The sequence below is a fragment of the Oryx dammah genome, unplaced genomic scaffold (genome assembly GCF_014754425.2).
Source record: "Oryx dammah isolate SB20612 unplaced genomic scaffold, SCBI_Odam_1.1 HiC_scaffold_11232, whole genome shotgun sequence".
Classification (NCBI taxonomy): Eukaryota; Metazoa; Chordata; class Mammalia; order Artiodactyla; family Bovidae; genus Oryx; species Oryx dammah.
In genome coordinates, this window is record NW_024080625.1 from 5278303 (window position 1) to 5298089 (window position 19787).

The 19787-nt window shown below is 38.8% G+C and overlaps 1 protein-coding gene across 3 annotated transcripts in view; it reads left to right on the plus strand.

Annotated features, from left to right (window-relative positions):
- LOC120861347 (protein kinase C-binding protein NELL2) overlaps positions 1 to 19787 on the plus strand; it is a 382658-nt gene that overhangs the window by 164315 nt on the left and 198556 nt on the right. For all 3 annotated transcript variants that reach the window (XM_040236996.1, XM_040236994.1, XM_040236995.1), the window contains 2 exons: positions 33 to 135; positions 13389 to 13517. In XM_040236996.1, coding sequence (XP_040092930.1) covers positions 33 to 135; positions 13389 to 13517 — 232 coding nt within the window. The remainder of the gene's footprint in view (positions 1 to 32; positions 136 to 13388; positions 13518 to 19787) is intronic.

Here is a 19787-nt window from a genome sequence, read left to right on the forward strand (position 1 = left end):
GTTTGAAGCATTTATTTTCTGTTGTCTAACAGGACCAGAGCATGAAGCTGGTTGAGAGTTCAGGCTGTCCTGCTCTGGACTGTCCAGAGTCGCATCAGATTACCTTGTCTCATAGCTGTTGCAAAGTCTGTAAAGGTAAGATTTTTTGGAAAGTAAGATTTACGTGCATGAGTCATTCTAGGAGGCAATTTCTCCTGACAGGAAATAAAACTTTTTATAGGGAAGTTATTTCCAAAGACTATGGAATTAAACTTGAGATGTTCCCATGCCTTTCTGCTGGGTGTCTTGTACCTGGCTCAAGGTCTAGTTTTCTAAACTCTCTCTGTGTATTGGTTCTGAGTCAGCATGACATTGTTGAAAATATACAACAGTGCTGAGTTTTTTTACTGAGTTTTTTTTTGGCGGGGGGGGAGGCAGATTTGCTTTTCTTTTCTCTTCAGTCTGTTTTATAATTGACTTAGCATAATTCCCATGTGGGCTACTTCAAATCCCTCTCTTCACAATTCCACCCTCCTTCACCGATAGGCTTCTACATCACTGAGAAGAGAGAGGCCATCAAACATGCATTGCTTATTCTGTGTTGCCTTTGTGATGATAGACCTACAACCAATAAGTAGAAGGAACTTAGATTTTTAGTTTGATATTAAAAAAACAGTAAAATTTGAGATATTCAGAAATGCAGTGGGCTGCCCATCATCAAAGATTCTTAAATTTGATATTTTGTTGTAGTATTGTTCAAGTATTAAACTAAAAGATTGATTATATGGAACCTTTTATGATCCCTATCCATCATGAAATTATGTGTGCCTTCTTGCATTATCTTGAAATCATGTATTTGTAAATCTATCTCCTTCATTGAACTTTGCACCTTGAGGGCAGGGCTGGGTCTTTATCCTTGTATGATACTTGAAATATAGTTGGGACTCATAACTCATGCAGTTGGTGTTACATTAACAAAGTGCCTTACATGAGCTACTAGCACATGTTTTAATAATAGCCTTTATTGGTACCAAATAAAACTTAAACAGAAAAAAGTAAGAAAAAGAAACTTTATAAAACATATGCTATTTTCTTTCCTTTTAATCTCATTTATTAAAAGGGAAATATAAGATCCTTCTCTCCCATTTTTTGGAGGATGGTGCAGGTTTCTTTTCATTTTCTGTTTAGCTAATTGCTCCATCTATTCTTTTAAGAGTTTTAAAATCCTAATTCTATGAAAGGCTCTTTGGGAGTTTCAGAGTGGTTTCAGACTTGGTCTGCCTTTCAAGAGCTTTAGGGATGGCTCTCAGGTACTAAGAGTACAAAGGACTGTAATCAAATAGACAAAAAAGAAGAGTCACTAGTGTTTTCAGCCTAACTTTCCATGAGCCAGTGCCTTGCACAGAGCATGTGTGGAAGTTGATACAAATCCAGAATGCTCATTCCAATCACTTGATTTTGGAACTGGACTCCAGTATGCAGCTTGAATAGAGTGTCTTTGGCAGCCAAAGGTAGGCTATACCAGAACTTCTCAGGATTAAAAGTGTATACAGATAACCTAGGGATTAAAGTACAGATCCTAATCTGGAAGGTCTGGGGTGGAGCTCAAGAATCTGCACACTTTGAGTGGCTTTTGCTGCATAACAAATTACCCCAAAGTTCAATGGCTTAAAACAACCACCAGTTTATTATCAGGCATACCTCCTTTTGCTGCACTTTGCTTTATTGTGCTTTGCAGATATGGTGATATTTACAAATTGAAGGTTTGTGGCAACCCTGTGTCAGGCAAGACTGTTGGTGGCATTTTTCCAGCAGCATTTGTTCACATCATGATTCTGTATCACATTTTGGTTATTCTCACAATAGCAATAATTCAAATTTTTTCATTATTATCATATTTGTTATGGTGATCTGTGATCAGTGATCTTTAATGTTCCTACTATGACTTGCTGAAGGCTCAGATGATGGTTATCATTTTTTAGCAAGAAAGTATTTTAAAATGGTGAAGGACAGCGAAGCCTAGCCATAGTCCATGAGATCACAGAGAGTCAGACATGACTGACCGACTGAACAAGAAATTTTAAAATTAAATCATGTACGTTTTTTACAGATGTAATGTTGTTGCATATTTAATATACTACAGTATAGTATAAACAACTTTTCTTCGGCCACATTGCACGGCTTTCAGGATCTCAGTTCCCTGATCAGGGTTAAACCTGGGCCACAGGAGTGAAAGCCTGGAATCCTAAACACTAGGCAACCAGGGAACTCCCAAAACATAGCTTTTATATGCACTGAGAGAATAAGAAATTTGTGTGACTTGCTTTGTTGTGGTATTCACTTTATTGCAGTGATCTGGAACCAAGCGTGCAATATCTCTGAGGTATGCCTAGATATTGTAGTGTTGTGGGTCAGCAGTTCAGACAAGGCTTAGCCAGGTGATTCTTCTGCTTCATAGGGTGTTAACTGGGGTCACTCAGCTGGAAGTTGGTTTGAGCTGGAAGGTTCAGGATGGCCTCACTGTATGTTGGGCATCTTAACAGGAATGGCATGAAGGCTGGTCATAGCCAGAACTCTCTCCCTTTCTATGTAATCTCAAGACTTCTCCCTGTGGTCTCCCTAGCAGGATGGTCATCAGATTTCTTAAATGGTAGCTTGGGGCTGTCAAACAGTAGGTCTGGAACTGACACAGCATCACTTCTACCACAATTCATTTATCAAAGCAATTACAGCCAAGCCCAGATTCAAGGGGTGGGTGTGAGGGGAATAGATCCCACTATGATAGGAGGAGTGTTAAAAATTTGTGGCCATCTTTAATCTACTAGTGGTGTCCAGGAGCTACTTAGAGAGCAGAGAGGTGAATACCTATCAGTCAGCATTGGCTAAATTTGGGTAAAAAGATGTGGGTAAGAATAGTGCATTTCAGAGGGCTTCCCTGGTAGCTCAGCTGGTAAAGAATCCACCTGCAAGGCAAGAGACCACAGTTCAATTCCTGAGTCAGGAAGATCCCTTGGAGAAGGGATAGGATATCCGCTCCAGTATTGTTGCCTGGAGAATCCCCATCGACAGAGGAGCCTGGCAGGCTGCAGTCCATGGGATCACATAGAGTTGGACACAACTGAGTGACTAAGCACAGAACAGAACATTTCAGATGTCAAGAAAAGACCTGATTACATTCATTTCTTTTTAAAGAGCTTTAACGTATTACCAAAAGCAAGTTAAGAATGGAAAGTGAAAGTGAAATCGTTCTGTCACATCTGACTCTTTGTGACCCCATGGCTTACACAGTCCCTAGAATTCTCCAAGCCAGGATACTGGAGTGGGTAGCCTGTCTCTAGGGGATCTCCCCATCCCAGGGATTGAACCCAGGTCTCCCACATTTCAGGCAGATTCTTTACCAGCTGAGTCACCAGGGAAGAATGGAAAAGCTAGGAACAAAAACTGTTATGTTTATATTACCTATAGTTTTAAAGTTAATATGTTTACACAACACACTTGAAATACAATGACAAAATTTACTACGATCTATACCCCTTCCACCTCAGACCGATATACTTGATTTGTGACCCACTGAAGCCAGAACTGAACTCAGGTTTGGGTGCTCATTGCTCAAAAGTTGATATTCAAGAGTTGGTGGTGGTGGTGGTTGGGGGGATGAAAAAAAGATGTGTTATTCAGGAAGCTGGCAACCTGGGAATATGGTGGACTAGCATCCCCCAAACCATCTTCAAGTTGCCAGACAGGGAACAGAGTTTATAAAGGAGCAGTTTCAGAGGTGTGCTGGTGGGGGCTATGTGTGAAGCAGCACAGTCTGCTCCAATAATCACCTTGAAGCTGGTAGTGCAGTGGTCTGATTACCATCACTGTGTGATTGTGTAAGGAGAACAGGTTATCTGTAGCTGTGGAGCTGAAGCATCCTGTAGTTCCTGGAATTTCTCAAGAGATTGTTCTCTAAGTATTTAATCACATTATAGCATATTCAGTCCTCCATGGATTTTTCTCACAATGGAACTAGGGCCTCCAATATGGAATTGCCCTTGCTAAGGTAAAAGCAGAGATTCCTTTTCCTTATTTCTGAACAAGTATTTCAGGGTCAAGTGAGATATATGTGATAGAACCTTGGTATCAGCTTACAAAAAAAACTTGAGTAATAAATTATTTTACACAGCCTGGATTGAGAACCACTGGCTTAGCTAATATTGGAGCTGAAATTGGACAAGTTGACCTTTCATGAAACATCTAACACCATGTAAAATAAATATTGCTTCCATTTCTGACTTCAGATATATAGAATAAACAAATGAGTTCTCCTGCTATTGTCTGACTTTTAAACTAAAAAGCAAATTAATTTTTGAAGGCTGAAATTTTGAGTCAACTCCTACACATATATTGTGACAAATTCATTTGTAGTAAAACTGGTCTCCAGTTTTCAGGCCTGTCTCCCTAGTGCTAAAGATGACATGTTCACATCTGAAAAAGTAAGTTGTTCAACAATGCTTATTAAATATTCCCTGAGGGCAGAGCATGAGATTAAAGAGTTGACCTTTCCACTGGAGGCTCAGCCAGTGTTTGGAAACCAAGCTGTGCACCAAAATAAGGCTCCAAATCTCTAGGCACCAAGTCACATACAGGCAGGACTGTTTTCTAGATACCCTCTTCTCTTCTGTTGTAGCAGCTCAGAAACAGTGTAGCAAAAGGGTTCTTTTTGCTTTTTTCATATTTGAGAGCTGTATCAAGGAGTCATATGACCAATTACAATAGGACAGAGACTTTGTCATACAATGAGGACTCTGACTTAGGTACAGAAATAACATGAAACTATGTGTTTTCTTTTTTTTTTTGAAACTATGTGTTTTCATATCTCAGCCCTTCCCATTCTCTTCCTCCTCTCTTGGCCACCCCTTTCTCTGCCGGTAGAAATCAAATCCTATTCACCAGATACCCGCTCTTTAATTTAGTATTGACTTTGTCATGACTTTCAACCAGTCCATCCTAAGTGAGATCAGGCCTGGGTGTTCATTGGAAGGACTGATGTTGAAGCTGAAACTCCAATACTATGGCCACCTGATGCGAGAGCTGACTCATTTGAAAAGACCCTGATGCTGGGAAAGATTGAAGGCAGGAGGAGAAGGGGGCGACAGAGGATGAGATGGCTGGATGGCATCACCGACTCGATGGGCATGGGTTTGGGTGTTCTCCAGGAGTTGGTGATGGACAGGGAGGCCTGGCGTGCTGCGGTTCATGGGGTCGCAGAGCCAGACGTGACATCTGAACAATTAGAAGTAATGGAGGCATCGTGTGTATAAGGCTGAGTGAGTGTAGACTGTTTCCTCCCAACTTCTGGACAGTTCATAATTTACCACATCATTCAATTACACCTTCGTGATTCTTGTTATCTATCACAAATAACATCATGTAGTTAATTTTTTATTATCTACTGTTAACACATTTTCCGAAAAGTTAGTTTCATTCCAGTGGTATCCATGAAATGACTGGGTTATTGAATTCATGTATTTTTTGTACACATTAAAAAAAATTCCATTGCTATCTTTGAAAGTGAAATTGAAAGTTGCTCAGTCGAGTCTGGCTCTTTGTGACCCCATGGGCTATACAATCCACGAAATTCACCAGGCCAGAGTATGAGAGTGGATAGACTTTCCTTTCTCCAGGGGATCTTCCCAACTCAGGGATCAAAACCAGGTCTCCTGCACTGCAGGTGAAATATTTACCAGCTGAGCCATCAGGGAAGCCCAAGAATACTGGAGTGGGGAATGTGTCCCATCTCCAGGGGAAATTCCCAACCCAGGTCTCCTGCATTGCAGGTAAATTCTTTACCAGCTGAGCTACTAGGGAAGCCCATTGCTATCTGTACTTCATTTTAAATGTTCATCCATGCACATGAACTACATTTTGGGAAAAGTCAGGAATACCCATCATCTCATATATGGTACCGATATGAGTTAGTATTGTTTCAGGTCCAAGTGATAGAACAACCAATCCAACTGACCAAAGGGAAAAAATGGAATGTGTGGCCTGGTGAGTGGATTGATTCAGATCTCAAACCTTGTCACTTTGCTTAGATACATCTATTTGCCTCCTCTGAGATGGCCTTATTTTCAAACTCTATGTGTTCTTGGATAGATCCCGACATTCTTATGCTCACATTATTTTGATACTTAAGTAGGTGGAAGACAAAGTTCAGTATCTTCTAAACAAAAGTCCCAGAATTGAGATTTAATTATCTGCATTAATCGCACTGGATCATTTGCTCAGACCTGAAGAAATTATGTTCAGGCTAGTAGGATGTATTGTTTGGCGTTGCCTTGATCAGTGGGCAGTGGAGTCCATTTTCCTGTAAGCATCTAGGCTAATAGTAGAGGTGAAAAATTCATTCCAGGTATGGCTAGGTTTTTTTTTTCCCTACCGAAAGAAGAAATAGATACCTATAGGCAAAACCAACAAATAATCACCTCAAAATTATTGTATTCTTTTTCTCTTGGATATTATGAAATACCTTTATTTGTGTTGTTCTTATGTATAATCTTTTGTACCCTTCCTTACCTCATCAGTCATAAAAAATGCATATCAACATTTTATAGAAGGTTATAGAAAGTTCTAGTATACTTAATACAAGAACTTCATATAAATTTGGAAAGCTTAAAAGGAATAGAAAACTTGGTATCTGTGAGTTTAAAATTGAAAGGAGGAAATAAAAGAAAGACCTGATTGTTTTAGATCATTGCTCTATCCATCTATAACAAATAGGTGAATTTTCTCCTACGATAGCTATCTCAGCACATTTATTTGTGGTTTATTAGTAATACTCTAATTACTTTAATTATTAACCAATGTGAAACTACATTTTTGTGAGGTAGATAGTATCCAAATTTACAGGTGAGAAAATATGAAGGTTTAGAAAGGTTAATTAACTTACACAGCTAGTAATTTACTCAGCCAGTAATTGGTAGAGACCAGATGTAGATCTTTCAACTCTAAAATCTAAGCACAGATGAGTAGGAATGCAGCGATGATGGTAGTAGAACTATGGTTTATTGCCAACCCATAGTCTGATTTTTTTTTTTTAAGTTCTTCCCTATAGATTGGAAACAAATCCCTATAAGTGAGTCTGAATTTTCTACCTATCAGTAGTTAGCAGTTAGCCTTTTAACCTTGGCATTTTTAAATCTAAGCAGTAAAATAACCAATAGATTCAATCAACTTTTGTCTGTCGAGAGACTAAATCAAAATAGCTGACACTGTTTAGAGTAAGTTAAAATTTGACAGAATTTTCAATTTTCAAGTCTGTGGGTTAATTTATAAAAAACTCATTTGACAAAAAACAGTGTACTCCCTAAATGAACCTAAAATAGTGAAACGTAGAATCACACTGTTATTTTATATTTGTAAATTCTTGCAGCAGTTAATCACTGCATGGTGAGCGTGTGCATGGTATTTGATGCTGAGATGAGGGAGTCTTACCATCAGTTAGGCCAAATTAGAAATGGATTGTAATAGAGGGTGAGGATGACTTTTTAGCTGAAATTATCCCCTCAGGAATTGTAAAAGGACTGTGGAACACATTTTAAGAAAAATGGTCTCAATTTAGCTACTTGAAGAAGGAAAGAAAAAGACCCTAGGAGAAAACATTTTTAACTTTCCTCTCCATAAGAATGAACCTTTTACTTCAAAATTTTTATCCTGAATCATAAGAATTTAGATTGTGAAGAATTTTGTGAAGAAGAGTTGTCAAGTGATTTTAGTGATGTTATTTACTATGTAGTTTTCCAGTTTTCATTCACCTCAGTTCTATTTTATTTAATTCCTGTAGAAATCACTCAAGCCTCACCCTTCCTAAGGCTTATTAAATGGTACGAAAAATATTTTTACTATCCATTTTAACACATCTCATGGGAGATGTGTTTTAACTCTGTGATGATATTCTGCACAGTCATTATGGGCACAAACCAATTGGAATGGACATCAGCCATTGTGCTGCGCCACAGTATACCTGCTGGCTATGGTTCAGTCTTTCACTGAAACCCATGGTCTATGGTAATTTGATAAATAAGATGAGCTGGTGAAGAACTTAATCTTCATGATTTACTCAAGTAAAAGTCTTTTCTTGCATGTAAGTAGATGAGTTTATTCTGAGCTACATGAAATGTATTTTTCTAAATGTCTTTTCTTTTATATGTGCTGAAATAATAATTCATTAGCGTAGAACTAGCTAGAAAATTTATTCATCAAGCAATTTAAAAATTGTCTGAATGATGCATAATCATATAATTTCCATTAAATATAGATTCCAGTGTTCAAGCTTTTCATTTCAGCATCTTAGATGATCTTTGAACAAGGGATTCATACAGGAAAAAGAAAGTCAAGCAATTACACATGATTGGTGTCACTGTATATGAAGTGTTCCATTTATATTTTCTCTCATAAAGACTCTGGAATCTTTATAATCGAAACTTTTTTCTTTTGAGTCGACATACTTGTCTTGCAGATTTCCAGAGAAAATTAAATTAAAGTGGTGTATTTTTTTTTTAACACATTTAGAGTTTTGGTATCTGTTTCATTTCTTAAATACACAATGTGAACATCTGATCTGGTTTGGTCTATGTTACTCATAGTTATTGATAATATTCAATCACTAACTCTCAGAATACTTTCCTTCCTCACTATGTTATCTTCAGTTCAGTTCAGTTCAGTTCAGTTCAGTTCAGTTACTCAATTGTGTCCGACTCTTTTTGACCCACGGACCACAGCATGCCAGGTCTCCCTGTCCCAACCATCTCATCCTTTGCTGTCCCTTCTCTGCCTGCCTTCAATCTTTCCCAGCATCAGGGTCTTTTTTAAGGAGTCAGTTCTTTGCATCAGGTGGCCAGAGTATTGGAGCTTCAGCTTCATCATCAGTCCATCCAATGAATATTCAGAATATTTAGGATGGACTGGTTCGATCTACTTGCTGCGGAAGGGACTCTCAAGAGTCTCCTCCAACACCACAGTTCAAAAGCATCAATTCTTCGGCGCTCAGCTTTCTTTATAGTCCAACTCTCACATCCATACATGATTACTGGAAAAACCATAGCTTTGACTAGACAGAGCTTTGTTGGCAAAGTAATGTTTTTTAATATGCTGTCTAGGTTGGTCATAACTTTCCTTCGAAGGAGCAAGCGTCTTTTAATTTCATGGCTGCAGTCACCATCTGCAGTGATTTTGGAGCCCCCCAAAATAAAGTCAGCCGCTGTTTCCACTGTTTCCCCATCTATTTGTCATGAAGTGATGGGACTGGATGCCATGATCTTAAATTTCTGAATGTTGAGTTTTAAGACAACTTTTTCACTCTCCTCTTTCACTTTTATCAAGAAGCTTTTGAGTGCTTCTTCACTTTCTGCCAAAAGAGTGGTGTCATCTGTGTATCTGAGGTCATTTGTAGTTCTCCCAGCAATCTTGATTCCAGCTTGTGCTTCATCCAGCCTGGCATTTCTCATGATGTACTCTGCATATAAGGTGAACAAACAGGGTGACAATATACAACCTTGATGTACTCCTTTCCTGATTTGGAACCCGTGGGTTGTTGCAGGTCCAGTTCTAACTGTTGCTTCTTGACCTGCATACAGATTTCTCAGGAGGCAGGTCAGATGGTCTGGTATTCCCTTCTGTTTCAGAATTTTCCACAGTTTATTGTGATCCACACAGTCAAAGGCTTTGGCATAGTCAATAAAGCAGAAATAGATATTTTTCTGGAACTCTCTTGCTTTTTCAGTGATCCAGCGGATATTGGCAATTTGATCTCTGCTTCCTCTGCCTTTTCTAAATCCAGCTTGAACATCTGGAAGTTCACGGTGCATGTACTATTGAAGCCTGGCTTGGAGAATTTTGAGCATTACTTTACTAGCGTGTGAGATGAGTGCAGTTGTGCGGTAGTTTATACATTCTTTGGTATTACCTTTCACTGGGATTGGAATTAAGACTGACATTTTCCAGTTCTGTGGCCACTACTGAGTTTTCCAAATTTGCTGCCATATTGAATGCAGCACTTTCACAGCATCATCTTTCAGAATTTGAAATAGCTCAACTGGAATTCCATCACCTCCACTAGCTTTGTTCATAGTGATGCTTTCTAAGGCCCACTTGACTTCACATTCCAGGATATCTGGCTTTAGCTGAGTGATCACACCATCATGATTATCTGTGTTGTGAAGATCTTTTTTGTGTAGTTCTTCTGTGTATCCTTGCCACCTCTTCTTTATATCGTCTGCTTCTGTTAGGGCCATACCATTTCTTCCTTTATTATGCCCACCTTTGCATGAAATGTTCCATTGGTATCTCTAATTTTCTTGAAGAGATCTCTAGTCTTTCCTATCCTATTGCTTTCCTCCATTTCTTTACACTGATCACTGAGGAAGGCTTTCTTATCTCTCCTTGCTATTCTTTGGAACTCTGCATTCAAATGAGTATATCTTTCCTTTTCTCCTTTGCCTTTCACGTGTTTTCTTTTCTCAGCTGTTTGTAAGGCCTCCTCAGACAACTTTTTGCCTTTTTGCATTTCTTTTTCTTGGGTATGATCTTGATCACTGCCCCCTGTACAATGTCATGAACCTCCATCCATAGTTCTTCAGGCACTCTATCAGATCTTATCCATTGAATCTATTTGTCACTTCCATTGCATAATCATAAGAGATTTGATTTAGGTCATACCTGAGTGGTCTAGTGGTTTTCCCTACTTTCTTCAGTTTAAGTCTGAATTTGGCAATAAGGAGTTTGTGATCTGAGCCACAGTCAACTCCCAGTCTTCTTGTAGTTTCTCCATCTTTGGCTGCAAAGAATATAATAAATCTGATTTCAAAATGTGTTGACCATCTGGTGATGTCCATGTGTAGAGTCTTCTCTTGTGTTGTTGGAAGAGGGTGTTTGTTAAGGTCAGTGCATTCTCTTGCAGAGAAGGCAATGGCACCCCACTCCAGTACTCTTGCCTGGAAAATCCCATGGATGGAGGAGCCTGGTAGGCTGCAGTCCATAGGGTCACTAAGAATTGGACATGACTGAGCGACTTCACTTTCACTTTTCATTTTCATGCATTGGAGAAGGAAATGGCAACCCACTCCAATGTTCTTGCCTGGAGAATCCCAGGGATGGTGGAGCCTGTTGGGCTGCCATCTATGGGGTTGCACAGAGTTGGATACGACTAAAGTGACTTAGCAGCAGCAGCAGCAGCGTTCTCTTGACAAAACTCTGTTAGCCTTTGACCTGCTTCATTTTGTACTCTAAGGCCTAATTTGCCTGTTACTCCAGGTATCTCTTGACTTCCTACTTTTGCATTCCAGTCCCCTATAATGTAAGGGACATCTTTTTTGGTTGTTAGTTCTAGAAGGTCTTGTAGGTCTTCATAGAACCATTCAACTTCAGCTTCTTCAGCATTACTGGTTGGGACATAGACTTGGATTACTGTGATATTGAATGGTTTGCCCTCAAAATGAACAGAGATCATTCTGTCATTTTTGAGATTGCATTTTGGACTCTTTTGTTGTCTATGATGGCTACTCCATTTCTTCTAAGGGATTCTTCCCCACAGTTGTAGATACAATGGTCATCTGAGTTAAATTCACCCATTCTAGTCCATTTTAGTTCACTGATTCTGAAATGTTGATGTTCACTCTTACCATTTCCTATTTGACCACTTCCAGTTTCCCTTGATTCATGGACCTAACATTCCAGATTCCTATGCATTATTGCTCTTTACAACATCGGACTTTACTTCCATCACCTGTCACATCCACAACTGGGTATTGTTTTTGCTTTGGCTCCATCTCTTCATTCTTTCTGAAGTTATTCCTCCACTGATCTCCAGTCCCATCACTTTATGGGAAATAGATGGGGAAACAGTGGAAACAGTGTCAGACATTATTTTGGGGGTCTCCCAAATAACTGCAGATGGTGACTGCAGCCATGAAATTAAAAGATGCTTACTCCTTGGAAGGAAAGTTATGACCAACCTAGATAGCATATTGAAAAGCAGAGACATTACTTTGCCAACAAAGGTCTGTCTAGTCAAGGCTATAGTTTTTCCAGTAGTCATGTCTGGATGTGAGAGTTGGACTGTGAAGAAAGCTGAGTGCTGAAGAATTGATGCTTTTGAACTGTGCTGTTGGAGAAGACTCTTGAGAGTCCCTTGGACTGCAAGGAGATCCAACCAGTCCATTCTGACGGAAATCAGTCCTGAGTGTTCTTTGAAAGGAATGATGCTAAAGCTGAAACTCCAGTACTTTGGCCACCTCATGCAAAGAGTTGACTGATTGGAAAAGACTCTGATGCTGGGAGGGATTGGGGGCAGGAGGAGAAGGGGACGACAGAGGATAGATGGTTGGATGGCATCACTGACTCGATGGATGTGAGTTTGAGTGAACTCCGGGAGTTGGTGATGGACAGGGAAGCCTGGCGTGCTGCAATTCATGGGGTCACAAAGAGTCGGATATGACTGAGCAACTGAACTGAACTGAACTGATCTCCAGTAGCATATTGGGCACCCAGGGAAGTTCATCTTTCAGTGTCCTATCTTTTTGCATTTTCATGCTCTTCATGGTTCTCAAGGCAAGAACACTGAAGTTGTTTGCTGTTCCCTTCTCCAGTGGACCATGTTTTGTCAGAACTCTCCACCATGACCTTTCTGTCTTGGGTGGCCCTACAGGCTGGCTCATAGTTTCATTGAATTAGACAAGGCTGTGGTTCATGTGATCAGGTTGATTAGTTTTCTGTGATTGTGGTTTTCATTCTGTATGCCCTCTGATGGATAGGGATAAGAGGGTTATGGAAACTTCCTAATGGGAGAGACTAACTGGGTTTGGTTCTGATGGGCAGGGCCGTGCTCAGTAAATCTTTAATTCAATTTTCTGTTAATGGGCGGAGCTTTGTTCCCTTGCTGTTGTTTGACCTGAGACTAAACTATAGTGCAGGTAATGCAGATAATGGCGACCTCCTTCAAAAGGTCCCGTGCAGGCACTGCTGCACTTAGTGCCCCAACCCTGCAGCAGGCCACTGCTGATGCATGTGGAGACTCCTAGACACTCACAGGCACATCTGGGTCAGTCTCTTGTGGGGTCACTGCTCCTTTCTCCTCGGTCCTGGTGTGCACAAGGTTCTGTTTGTGCCCTTCAACACTCTGTTTTCCTAGTCTTGTGTAAGTTCAGGTGGGGTTAATGGTGACCTCCTCCAGTTAACTCTTAATTGAGTTAAATACACTAAAAAAACTTTTCATTACATATAACATGTGGTTCTATAAACATTGGATGAAGATATCAACATAATCATGTAGGAAAATATAGCTTCTAAACAAAAGAAAGATATTAAAAGACAAATGTTTACGCTTCGTTATGAGTTCATTTACCATAATAATTTCTTTTTTCCTGTAGGTTATGACTTTTGCTCTGAAAGGCATAACTGCATGGAGAATTCTGTCTGCAGAAATCTGAATGACAGAGCTGTTTGTAGCTGTCGAGATGGTTTTAGGGCTCTTCGAGAAGACAATGCCTACTGTGAAGGTAAGTCTTGTAATGAAGTGTAGCTTGGCTGTATAAATTTCCTAGAATTACTGCATGCAAAATTTATTAATTTCCCAGGTTGTCAAATTGATAGGCCCATTAAAAGCAGTGAATTTAATTTGAAGCATATTAATCAGCTAAAAATAATTATCTTTCAAATTAAAGTTTTTCATCTTTCTGCTATGTCAGACTAATAAGTTAATATGGCTAGGTTTCTTGAATTAGGACAATACTTCCACTGTGAAATTGCCTTCTTTTTTTATAATTAGATATTCAGATAGTTCACATATTGACATGATTACTGTGGCTTGCGGTTAGGATTGTAGTCAGATTTTTGCAGGCAATGTTGTATAACAAAGACAGTCAATTAACAGGAAGATGAAGTGCCCACACCATTTTTGTTTTGCTACTGTCAGTAATCTCAGTGGTTGTATTCATGGTCTGTGGTATTTAATAAATAGCTCCAATGGAGTAAACAGTTTCCTAGTTTTTTAAAATCCTTAACGAATATCTCAGGTAGTTTGTTGCCTCATTGAAAGAGTCCATATACAGTGAGAAGGCCTGGGCTTCCACAAATACTACAGCTTTGACTGTTCGTGAAGACCCTAGAATTACAAGAGGTGTAGAAGGAGATTAGTCCTGGGTGTTCATTGGAAGGACTGATGTTGAAGCTGAAAGTCTAATACTTTGGCCACCTGATGCGAAGAGCTGACTCATTTGAAAAGACCCTGATTTTGGGAAAGATTGAGGGCAGAAGGAGAAGGGGACGACAGAGGATGAGATGGTTGGATGGCATCACCAACTCAATGGACATAGGTTTGGGTGGACTCCAGGAGTTGGTGATGGACAGGGAGGCCTGGCGTACTGCAGTTCATGCGGTCACAAAGAGTTGGACACGACTGAGTGACTGCACTGAACTGAGTAATATGTAACTTCCCCAAGGCACATATTTGAATCATTTCATTAATTGTGTGACTAGCTAGTGGGTTTGCAGGTAAGAACAGTGGTGTGGTGGTATTTGGGCACTCGGAAGCCTCTGGTCTTACCCTTTCCAAATGTTTAGGATCAGTGCCATCAGTCCCTAGAGATCATGTTTACTTATATAACGATTTATTGGCCCTTGTTCAGTCAGTAAGTTGTGTCTGACTTTTTGTGACTGCAGCTTGCTAGGCTTCCCTGTCCTTAACTGTCTCCTGGAGTTTGCTCAAACTCACGTCCATTGAGTTGGTGATGTCATCCAGCCATCTCATCCTTTGTCATTGCCTTCTCCTGCCATCAATCTTTCCCAGCATCAGGGTCTTTTCCAATGAGTTCAATTTCTGTTGTCTCTCTTAGTTTTCAATAGATTTTCTCTGCCTTAAAAATTGGTATTCACTTTTTAAATTGACCATTTCCCCTAGCATATTCTTTTAAATGCTTCTGATTCAAACCTAAAGAGACCATTCCATTTTTGCCAAAGCACAAAGACATATGTAGTTTCCCTTCCCCATTCATATGCAGATTCATGTAAAATTCCTAATTTTGAAATTTTTTAATATTAAAAATGAATTTAAACATACTTAGTAATGTGTTTTTCATTAATATTGAGATCTCTGATAGGTAATGCATTCCACTTATATTGTTAATATGTGTAATATGCAATCACATGATATAAACTCATATGGTACCTCTTTTTTCTTAATCTTATAGTTATTTATGTTTTGAGCTGCTTCTTTTTTGTTGTCATTAAGTGTATTTACTCTTCTAATAAATATTTAGTGAGCACCTACTGTGTACCAAGCAGTTTTCTAGTCTCTGGGTGCCTAGAAAACGGTGAATAAGACTGATAAGGTAAATGATGAATAAGACTGCTAAGTTTTCTGTGCTTAGGAGCTTATATTTGAGAGAGAAGACAGAGAACAAGTAGGTGACTTAGAAGTAGAGAAAGGCAATTTAATATAGTAATAAGCAATAGGAAGAAAGTTAAACAGGATGATGTGATAGAAATTGATTGGGGACTAATTTAGATGAGATGGTCAAGGAAAGCCTCTGGGTCTGGGGTTGGCAGGAGATTGCCAGTTGACTTGAGATTTGATGATAAGGAAACAACACAGAAAGATCTGAAACAGGGCATTCCAACTAGAAGGAATAGTAAGTAGACAGACCATAAGTGGTAATAGCTTAGATGTTCTAGAAACAGAAAGCAGGATAATGTGATGAAACAGATGAGTCAATTAAGATGCAATTGGAGAATTAAGTAGGGGCCAGGTAATGTAGGGATGCTTGTAAGTGGTGTTGGAGAAGACTCTTGAGAGTCCCTTGGACTGTAAGGAGATCCAACCAATCCATTCAGAAGGAGATCAGCCCTGGGATTTCTTTGGAAGGAAAGTTCTAAAGCTGAAACTTTAGTACTTTGGCCACCTCATGCGAAGAGTTGACTCATTGGAAAAGACTCTGATGCTGGGAGGGATTGGGGGCAGGGGGAGAAGGGGACGACCGAGGATGAGATGGCTGGATGGCATCACTGACTCGATGGGCATGAGTCTGAGTGAACTCCGGGAGTTGGTGATGGACAGGGAGGCCTGGTGTGCTGCAATTCATGGGGTCGCAAAGAGTCGGACACGACTGAGCAACTGAACTGAACTGAACTGAGGAGAGAAGTGATATGCATAGACTTGTATCAAAAAAGGTAGCTCTGACTGCAATGTGTTAGATGAACTGTGGAGTTAGATGTACTTAAAAGAACAGAAGTGTAAACAGGAAGACCAGTTGGAAGGCTCTGTAGAAGTCTAAGCTAAGTTGCCTAAATTAAGCACAGTGATTAAGATCCCATGTTCCACTGCAGGAGGCACAGGTTTAATCTCTGGTTGAGGAACTAAGATCTCACATGCTGTGAGGTGCAGCCAAAAAATTTTTAGGCTTCCCTAGTGGCTCAGTTGGTAAAGAATCTGCCTGCAATGCCAGAGACCTGGGTTCAGTCTCTGGGATGGGAGGATCATCTGGAGGAGGGCATGGCAATCCACTCCATATTCTTGCCTGGAGAATCCTCATGGCCAGAGGAGCCGGGTGGGCTACAGTCCATGGGACCACAAAGAGTCAGACATGACTGAGTGACTTAGCACAAGAGAGATAAAAAGGAGGATATTCATATATGTTTTAGAGGTAGAGCCAACAATACTTGCAGATAGTTTGCTATGGAGGAGAATTAAAGAGTGATGAATGGGAGTCAAGGATTTTGAGCAACAAATGGATGATGTTGCCATTTACTGAGACAGGAAAGAACTCAAGGGAAGAAGCCAGAAATTTTTATTAAATTATTTATCAATACAAGCTATTAAAAATTTAATTGTAAAGACTATATGACTGTTTTTGTATATTTATGTGTAGCACAAAATGGCAGCTCTTTTCCATTCTGAATGGATCATACTGAAAAATGGTTTGTAAACTTATTCATTTTTCATTTAAGGAAGTAATCTTCACAAGTTAAGAAAATGATGGAAAAACTTGTTAGTTTATTATAGGGATCTTGAATTTTTTATACATGAATATTTCTAGTATAGCTTTTGTTATTCATGTTAACAGGTTCCTTAGTATTCTGATCAAATTTGATTTTCTTTGCACTTTGTTGTTGCTAAGAATTTTTTTATTGAAATATAATTTACTTACATTTTCTGTTAGTTTCAGAAGTACAACACAGTAATTTGATGTTTTGATACATTATAAAATGATCACCATCATAAATCTAGTTTCCATCTGTCACAACACAAAGTTATTATGATATTATTGACTATATTACCTATGCTGTACATTATATCCCAAAACTTATTTATTTTATAACTGGAGGCTTGTACCCCTAAATATCCCTCATCTATTTCACTCATCCACCAACATGCTTCCCTTCTGACACCTACTCATTCTCTGTATATGTGAGTTTGTTTTCTTTTAGATTTGCTATATAAGTGAAATCATATAGTATTTCTGTTTCTTTGTCTGATTTATTTCGATTAGCATAATACCCTTTTGGTCCATTCATCTTCTCAGAAATGGAAAATCTCATTCTTTTTTATGGCAGAGTGATACTCCATTGTATATATATATATATATATATATATATACACATACCACAATATTATATATGTGTGTGTGTATATATATATATATATATATACCACATTTTCTATATCCTTTCATCTATTGATGGGCACTTAGAATGCTTCTGTATCTTGGCTATTTTGAATAATGCTACAGTGAACATAGGAGTATATGTATCTTATATAATTAGTGTTTTTGTTTTCTTTGAAGAAAAACCCAAAAGTAGAATCACTGGATTTTATGGTAGTTCTGTTTTTAATTTTTTGAGGAATCTCCATACTGTCATCCATATTAACTTTACCAATTTTGATTTCCACCAACAGTGCACACACTATTCCCTTTTATCCACACCCTCACCAACACTATATTTTGTCTTCTTCATGATAGCTGTTTTAACAGGGATAACGTGATATCTTATTGTTGCTTTGACTTGCATTTCCCTGATGACTAGTGACATTGAACATCTTTTCATGTGTTTCTTGGTCATCTGTATGTCTTCTTTAGAAAAATATATATTCCAATCTTTTGCCCATTTTTAACAAGGTTATTAATTTTCTTGATGTTGTTATGAGTTTTTATATGTTTTGGATTTTAGCCCCTCATTAGATATGTTGTTTGCAACTATCTTTTCCCACTAAGTAGGCTCTTTGTTTTGTTGATTGTTCCCTTTGCTCTGAAAAATCTTTTTAGCTTGATGCACTCCCATTTCTATTTTTTTTCATTTCCCATTCCCATTTCTGTTTTTGCTTTTCTTTCTCTTACATAAAGAGCTAGATCCAAAAACTTTTGAAGACTAATGTCACAGAGTGTATTGTCTATATTTTCTTCTGGGAGTTTTATGATTTCAGGTATTTCATTTAAATCTTCAATCCATTTTGAGTTTATTTGGTATATGGTGTGACAAAGTACAATAAGTTCCCTACATATGGATAAGTTTCATTTCAAGAGCATGTTTATAAGTGGAATTTGTTCATAATTCCAACATAGTTAGCCTAGGTACCCAATTAACACAATTGGCTGTATAGTACTGTACTGTAATAGGTTTAAAATACTTTTCACACAAACAATACATAAAAAAACAAGTACAAAAAAATAAAGACAACATCTTTAACCTCATGGGACAGTACCCTGAAAAGTACAGTACAACAGCTGGCATACAGGGACTGGTATCGAGTGAACAGGAAAGAGGAGTTAATGAGTGGAGAAGGGAGAGGAGGTGGGATATGGTAGAGCTGAAGGGTCATCAGCAATAGGAGACAGAGGGCAAGCTGCGGTTTCACTCATGCCTGACATTGCTGGCACAGGCTCTGGTTCCTTGCTGGATTCAGTTCTATCTGTCCTTGAATAAATGATCCAGTGATGTCTAGGTAGTAGCTCTCTTTTTCTGGTCATAAGTACCATTGGATTGCATCATGAATGGTTGCTCCAGCCTTCATGTACTTTTCTTTTTTTTTTTTTTAATATAAATTTATTTTAATTGGAGGCTAATTACTTTACAATATTGTATTGGTTTTGCCATACATCAACATGAATCTGCCGCATGTGTACAAGTGTTCCCCATCCTGAACCCCCCTCCCACCTCCCTCCCCATCTTCATGTACTTTTCTACATCTGGCCCTGTGCCTCAAAAACTAACAGTGTCTCCTCGAATAAAGAAAATCTCCTTGCCACTTCCTGCATCATGGGTCTCTTTGTTTCTTCAGTTGCTTCTTCTTCCTCTTTTCACTTATTTTCACTTCCGTTTCCATTGTTATCACTGGGTGCTTCTTAGCAGTACCAGCTACATCACTGCTGTTTTATGCTTGCTCCTGGACATCCTTGGATTGCAATAAAAATATTGTACTACTGTATTCTATGCAGTATTGTATAGTAAAGTACACAAAGGCACAACCAGCTATAGAGGATGCATGCATGTGACAATGTACACCAAACACATGAACTAACAACATGACTGGACAAGTGAATGCACATTTGCATCTTTGAAAGCTTGTAATTTGAAGGTTCATATGTAGGGGATTTACTGTCGCCTGGTTTGATTCTTCAACATGTAGCTGTCCAGTTTTCCCCACAACATGTATTGAAGAGGCTATCTTTCCTTTTTCTATATTCTTGCCTCCTTATTCATAGATAAATTGACCACGTAAGTATGGTTTTATTTCTGGGCTCCCTCTTTTGTTCCATTGATCTAGTGTCTGTTTT